General features: G+C 39.2%; 2 protein-coding genes across 2 annotated transcripts; both read left to right on the top strand.

Annotated features, from left to right (window-relative positions):
- The first annotated feature begins 2,052 nt into the window (after positions 1-2,052).
- LOC107822506 (protein FAR1-RELATED SEQUENCE 5-like) lies at positions 2,053-2,466 on the top strand. Its single transcript, XM_016649061.1, has one exon. The coding sequence runs from the start codon at positions 2,053-2,055 to the stop codon at positions 2,464-2,466; it is 414 nt and encodes a 137-aa protein (XP_016504547.1).
- A 398-nt stretch (positions 2,467-2,864) lies between these two features.
- LOC142180980 (protein FAR1-RELATED SEQUENCE 5-like) lies at positions 2,865-3,407 on the top strand. The gene has a single exon (XM_075253088.1). The coding sequence runs from the start codon at positions 2,865-2,867 to the stop codon at positions 3,405-3,407; it is 543 nt and encodes a 180-aa protein (XP_075109189.1).
- The last annotated feature ends 4,284 nt before the right edge of the window (positions 3,408-7,691 follow it).

Here is a 7,691-nt window from a genome sequence, read left to right as displayed (position 1 = left end):
TTAAGGAATTAATCTTACATAAACAAAAATAACATTGCACCAAAAAGATGATAAAAAAACATACGAAGCCCAACTTAAATAACAGTAAACAAAAACCATCCAACTATTAGCATGATAAACATACAGAAACAAACCATAAAACAATTAATCAACAGGATTAGGAAGAAACCCATAGTACCTGATAACGTAGATTCCATAGCAAAAGCATTAAAACTTTCTATTCCAGTGTCATCACAATCTCTCATTCTCAGAAGCGCACAACAAAACATTTAAGCCAAATAATTTTCCATGTCTTGATCTAGTAGACAACTCCAAGTGAGATTTACAGCAGAATAAAGCCGACAAAACTTGAGCAGCGAACAACAAAAATGGCTTGGACGCCTTTGACCGGAAATTCGAACGGCAATCTCGATCGACCTTAGCTAAACCTTGACTGCTGGAGTTATTTTGGAGTTGCTTTTCATGGTGTTTTTCAGCAGGTATAAGAGTGATTTACAGCTGGTTTACATGGTGTTCTTTAGCTGGATCCCTGCCGTCAAAATGGAGTGGAAGGTGGTCGTTTTGAACTATTTTCACCGCAGCTGGGGGGTTGTTTTAGGATATGGTATGAGAGTTGGGCTGGGGGAGAAGAGAGAAGTGGTCAATGGCTAAGCATGGCTACCAGCCTGCCAGCTCGCCGGAGAAGACGACGGTATTGGGTGGTTCAGTGGTGGAGGAACAATGGCGCTAGGGTCTGTCTAAAGTTCCATGAAGAAGATGAAGATCTTGGGGTCTCTAGCATGTGTATTGCGGCTGATTTTCCATTGTCTTAGGTCTTTTTCGCTTTTTGTTCGCTACTTCTTCTAATTTTGTCCAGAAGACGATGAAAAGGGTCCGGCTCTTCTGAAAAATTGCGCAGCTTTTATGTCTATCCCCCTCGTTTCTTTTCATCCGTGTTTTATATAGTATCTATTCTAGGGTTTTTGGGTAGGGTTTTTAGGTTAAGGGGTATAGGCCTAGGAATTATGGGCTTGACAATTGTGGGCTAGGTCCAAAATTAGACCTGAAAATGGGTTGCTCGAGCCCAAGCTCTATTCCTTTGCCGCGAATGAGATTAAAAATACGCGCCCATCTATTAATTAGTCCTACTATTAAAATAATTATTAAAACAAAACTAACCATTAAACAAACCTATTTTTTGTATTTTCAAACATTATATTAAAAATAAAAATACGATACTATTTTTATAAATATTTTTTTTAGATTAAAAATGACTACAAAATATTAATGAACTTATTTTTTGTAATTTTTGTTTTCTTGTACTAAAATAAAGTAAAAGAGTCAAAATTACTTAAAATATCTATATTATGCCTAAATTAAATATTTTACGCTAATATATAAAAGATCTTGGGGAGGGTCAAAAATCACATGTCTACAACTAGTAAAGCCCTTATTTTCACATTTGACTTAATGGCCATTTTTCCCTCCAAAATTAGTTAATAAATTTTGATTATCCCAAAACATTGATCCCATAAATCATCATTCTCTCATGCATGGGAAGATAAAAAGCCTTCGTATATACGGATGACAGCCTTCGTATATTCTCTCATTACATTTTTTTTTAAATGCAATTTATATGGATGGGAAGATCAAAAGTCTATTATGTATACATAATATTGTTTTTTCATTTATACGTTATTCCTTGTCATACCATATACTTATGCTAAGAGAGCTTTCATTAAACACATAATTCACCACCCTTCCCTAAACCTAAACATGAATGCTAACCTAGAAACTAGTTTGAAGCCATTAAACCCGAATAACGGCCTAGAAACTAGGTCAGCACAACTAAGGAATGCATTACACATATCATTGGGGTTGAATTCGGACGACAGTTTGATGAATGAAGATTAGTTGATCGACATTGATTCAGATGACAACTTCAATGATGGAGAAAATCATGTTGACGATGTTTCTGCTGCTGCTACTGATAATGATGATGATAATGGTGATAATCATGATGATGGCGGCCATTAATTAGAGTAAGAGGGAGAAGTTGGAGAGGACAGGGAAATGCCTAATGAGTTCAATGAAGAAGATCTCATAATTGGTCCAATTACTGGGATGCGGTTCAGTAGTAAGGATGTTATGTTTGATTTTTACAAAGAACATGCAAGATTATCAGGGTTTTGCATTGTCAAAATAACATCAAATAAAAAAGGTGGTGATATCGTTAGGTATGTGCAATATGGTTGTGGTAGGTCTAGGAAACCAAGGAATAAGCATGTTACCAAGAGGAGGAACTGTCGTGCTAGAATAAATGGAATTTTGGAGGAGAATGGTTCGTGGCGTGTTTCAAAGGTGGTTAAAAAACATAATCATCAATTGGAACCAGCACTATCGCGATTGATGGCTGGACACAGATCGCTTAATAAGTCTCTTAAGAGAACTCTTGCAACCAAATATATTGCTGGCTTAAGACCCTAAAAAAATATAAGAGTCGTTGAAGTACTTGCTGGCCCCGAAAATTTGGGTTGTACACCAAAAGACTGTAGAAATTAAATTTTGAAGAGTAGAAAGCTTCAGTTGCAAGAAGGGGATGCACAATCATTACTCAAGTTCTTCAGTGACATGCAGCAAAAAGATAGGGAATTTTACTACTTCGTAGATGTGGATGGTTTTGGTCGACTTCGTAATGTCGTATGGGTTCATTCACACTCTAAGGTTGCATATGAGGAGTTCCATGATGTAATATGCCTTGATACCACATATCTTGTGAATCGATACAATATGCCATTTGCTTCATTTGTTGGAGTCAACCAGCATAGGCAGTCCATACTTTTGGGATGTGCTCTTATGTCTAGTGAGGATATAACAAGTTACAAATGGTGCTATCTACATGGCTTGGGGATCTAAACAATGTTCATTCATTAGCTATCATGACTGACCAATGTGATAGTATTAAGGCTGCCATCAATGCATTGATGCCAAATACGGTACATAGATATTGTATATGGCACATATTCATAAAGTTGCCTATAATAAGTGGAGTTCTTGATAGTAAGATTGCAAAGGCAGAATTTAAGGCTTTAGTCCTTGATAGCATTAACGTTGCTGAGTTTGAGAGACGGTGGACTGATTATATTGAAAAATATAACTTAGATGGAAGGGATTGGTTTTATAAGCTTTATTTGGAGAAAGAGAAATGGGTTCTTGTATACCTCAATGACCACTTTTGGGTTGGGATGTTGTCCACACAAAGAAGTGAATCGCATGCTTTCTTTGACGGATTCATCACCCGCCAAAGCACCTTGAAGCTATTTATTCAGCAATATGAGTTAGCCATAAGAACTAAGCTCGAGAAAGAATTGGAAGCTGAATATAGGTCAAGGTGCTTTGAACCAAAATGTTTATCTGAATTTGCATAGGAGGAAAAATTTCAAACACGTTATACTCGTGAAGTGTTTGAATTTTTTTCAAGTAAAGTTAAGGAAATTGTACCGTTGTGAAATCAGCACCCTTGAAGACCATTAACCAACAACTGGAGTGGAGAATTACATCATCGCGATTATTCGTTCAGGAGTTTTAACACTAGAGATCCATTTGTATTCACGGTTGAATATACACGTATTGACGAATATCTAAGTTGCAGCTGCAAATGGTGTGAAACAAGAGGTATTCTATGCTGCCATATATGTCACGACCCAAAATTCACTAAGGGTTGTGATGGCGTCGGACACTGCTGTCAGGCAAGCCAACCAAGTTACTTGATTAAGTTCTCATTTTAACAATTTGAAAACTAAGGTTTTCCTTCAATTTTAATAGTAAAAGACAATCTTTACAATGTAAATAAAAGAATGTTTGGGAGTAAATACAAGATATCCCATAATCGTCCCAGAACCCGGTGTCACAAGTGCATGAGCATTTACTAAGAAGGAAATAAAATGCAACAACCGTCCAGAATACAATATTGGACAGAAAATAAATACAGATAACTGAAAGAGACTCTAATGGCTGCGGGTCGCTTTGAGAAGTGCAACTCACCTAAGTTTCCGTATCAACCATGCTGCTACGCCCAGTAGGCCCCTAGAGATACATATGCCTGTGCAACAAAAATGCACAAAAGTGTAGTATGAGTACGAAAATAACGTGTACTCAATGAGTATCCCGTCTAATCTCGAAGAAGTAGAGACGAGAGGTCGACTTTGACATTTACAAGTGGTCTAATAATAATATAGTGAAAATGTGAGAAAATCATGAATTTTTATAAAGTAATTATAAACTGGTAAAAAAACCAGATAACAGGTAAACAACATCTCAAATAAGTACGAATTTCCAAAGTTACTTTTCATTATGCTTATCAACTATATCTGGCCAGGGAAGGCAAATATTATCACATAACATTCTCTGGCAAGAAATACAAGTATGCGCATATCATGCCGAGGTCGTACGACCCGATCCAATAGAAATGTAAAATGTGCACTGCCGAGGGTCGAACGGCACGAACCATATATGCATCAATTACCCCGCTCGCGCGTTATATATGCGATGCGGTCAACATTAAATAAACAAATACCCCGCTCGCAAATCATACATGCGACGCAGGCACACATAGATATATACAGTCAAACAGCCAATTAAGAGTTTATCGAGAAATGTTTATTCCAATAAAAGCCAATTCTCTTTTAATGATTTAAGAAAAATGAAGTTTAACCCGTTTAGAAATTCATTTACTAATTCGATGAGATTTAAGCAATTCAAGCTGTTAATAAGTTTACAAATATTCCAAGTATAGCATGCTTTTGGGTGCTAGACTACCCGGACAATAGCATAATAGTAGCTACGCACGGACTCTCATCACCTCGTGCATACGTAGCCCCCACAAATAGGAGCACATAACCAATTAAATCACCTATGGGGACAATTTCCTCTTACAAGGTTAGAAAGGAGACTCACCTCGCTCCGAAGCCTATGCTCCGGTTCAAGAACGCGCTCAAACCTCCAATTTGGAACCGAACGATCCAAAACTATTCAAATAGGGTAAGAAATAGTCAATACATGTTCAAAAGTTAATATTCTAATTATTAAACCAATTTCCCAAGCTTAAGTGCAAGGTTCCTAAAATTCATCCCCGGGCCCGCGTGCCCGGATTCCGAAATTTTCCAAAGGAAGTTGTTCTTTATAACCTAAAAATCAAGAATAAATGATTTCTAATCAATTCCATAACCATTTTCGTAGTTAAATCTAACTTTTATTAAAACCCTAGGTCTTGCTCTAACCCCCTTGATTTTTACCTAACTTCTAGTGTTTAATCTACCTAATACGCAAGTATTAAACTAAGGATGGGTGGGGTAACTTACCTCACAATGCTAAGTGGAAGTCTTCTCTCCAAAGCTCCCAAAATTGCCAATGGAAGAGTGTATAAGTGATAAAAATGGCTAAGAACTCGTATTAAATGAACCTCACCGCCTCAGCGATTTCCGCATTTGCGAGAAGATGATCGCATCTGCGAAATGGGGAGAGAAGGATGGGACCGTTTCTGCGGTCTGGAGACCGCATTTGCGGAGCCGCATATGCGGTTCCTGGCCTGGCTTGCTTGGGCCACTTCTGCGATGCTAGGACTGCTTCTACGGTCTCGCACCTGCGGTCCACCAACCGCAGGTGCGGTTATGACAGAAGCAACAACCTTCAGCTCTTCTCAAAATTCCCCTTTTCGATATGTTAACCACCCAGAATCCACCCGAGGCCCCCAGAACCCTAACCAATCATATCAACCAGTCCCAAAACACATTACGGACTTGCTCGAGGCCTCAAATCATATCAAACAATGCTAAAATCTCGAATCGGCCTCCAATCCAAGCTTTATGAACTTTAGAATTTCAAACCTCTACTTTCGATGTTTAAACCTATCAAATCACGTCCGATTGACCCCAAATTTTGCACACAAGTCGTATTCAACATTACGGACCTACTCCAACTTTCAGAATCGGATTCCGACCCCTATATCAAAAAGTCAACTCTCGGTCAAACTTCTCAAAAACCTTCAAATTTCTATCTTTAGCCAAACGACCTCAAAATGACCTACGGACCTCCGAATTCACTTCCGATCGCGCTCCCAACTCCAGAATTACCACACAGAGCTATTCCAAGACTCGGAATTCCAAACGAACATCGATAACACTGAAATGCACTTCAACCCAAACTTATGAAATTCTTCCAAAATGCTAACTTCCACAATAGGCGCCAAAACGCTCCCAGGTCATCCAAAACCCGATCCGGGCATATGCCCAAGTTCGAAATCAGCATATGAACCTGCTAGAACCTTCAAATCCCGATTCTGAGGTCGTTTACTCAAAAATCCAATCCTAGTTAATTCTTTCAACTTTAAGCTCCCGAAATGAGAATTCTCTTTCCAAATCAACTCTGAACTTCCCGAAATTCAATTTCGACCACGCGTACAAGTCATAACACCTGAAATGAAGCTGCTCATGGCCTTAGACGACTGAACGACATGCTAGAGCTCAAAACGACCGGTCGGGTCATTACATTTTCTCCCACTTAAACATACGTTCGTCCTCGAACGTGTTGAGAACTACACTGAAGTAGTCTGACATCACTGTTTGACACCTCATGCATCTTCCCGTGCTACCACAACTCAGTTGAGCACATTAGCTCGATCAATTCTGAAGATATTCCCTTTTATTCAAGCAAATAAGCCTTAGAGCCCAATTCCAACATCCGGAATTCTATGCCAGACCTGTTTCCAACATACGCTCACCATGTCAATAACTACACGTAGCGCCAAGACGTGACTGCATACCTTAGCTGAACTCACACCTTGCACCATTTTACTCATAGGACCACAATAACATTCTATGATCAATTTAATCAAAATTCCACGAATCTGATGCTCCCATTGCACCGCATGACATACATAGCTCTTACTCTAACTCTTACAATACCGCCACGACGGAAGATAGGCATAGAAATTCATAACTTATTGCTGAATCAACAAATCATTGGGTCTATACCCCTGACAAGAACCCTTACCTCATTCTGAGCCAAATAATGGTCTTAGCTCCTTAATATACTTCATATGATCAGATTGCACTGATCCTAAATCCGATGACCTCGACTCACCCAGTACGAACTGCTCAGGCAATAAGTCATACCGGATATGACTAAAAGTCTCATATGACGCCACCATGTGCCAATAGGCTACCAATTCGAACGTGATACAAAAGGAAAACGAACTCTGAAAGGAAAATCCAATTACCCCGCTCACGAATCATACATGCGACGTGGTCAACATGCTAAACAAACACCCCGCTCGCAAACCATACATGCAACGCGGGCATACAGCTAATATGAGTTTTCCTCATAAAATAGGAAACAAAACACATAAAAACAGATACGAAGAACTGTACTCAGCATGACATTGTTGCGGCGTGCAACCCTATTCAAATACATACCCATGGCGGCGTGCCACCCGATCTACACGTAGAACTCACATAAGGAGAAATACATCGAGCTAAATTGCTCATTACAGCAAGATACCGAATATCGGTCACAAGCACGCTAGGTGCATAATACCATTTCCCTAGGGAGACATATAGCGCTATAAGCTACAAACTCAAGCACAACTAAGGTGCGATATACGATCTGAATCTCAAGAGCCAGCCTGCTCATATAACCTCACCTCTACGCGGAAC

Source organism: Nicotiana tabacum, chromosome 5 (assembly GCF_000715075.1).
Source record: "Nicotiana tabacum cultivar K326 chromosome 5, ASM71507v2, whole genome shotgun sequence".
Lineage (NCBI taxonomy): Eukaryota > Viridiplantae > Streptophyta > Magnoliopsida > Solanales > Solanaceae > Nicotiana > Nicotiana tabacum.
Note: the sequence above shows the minus strand (reverse complement) of the source record. Positions and strands in the feature narration are given on the sequence as shown.

Bases quoted from the DNA above. Each gene is read 5' to 3' on its own strand.
- LOC107822506 (XM_016649061.1), top strand. From the start codon at position 2,053: ATGCCTAATGAGTTCAATGAAGAAGATCTCATAATTGGTCCAATTACT.
- LOC142180980 (XM_075253088.1), top strand. From the start codon at position 2,865: ATGGTGCTATCTACATGGCTTGGGGATCTAAACAATGTTCATTCATTA.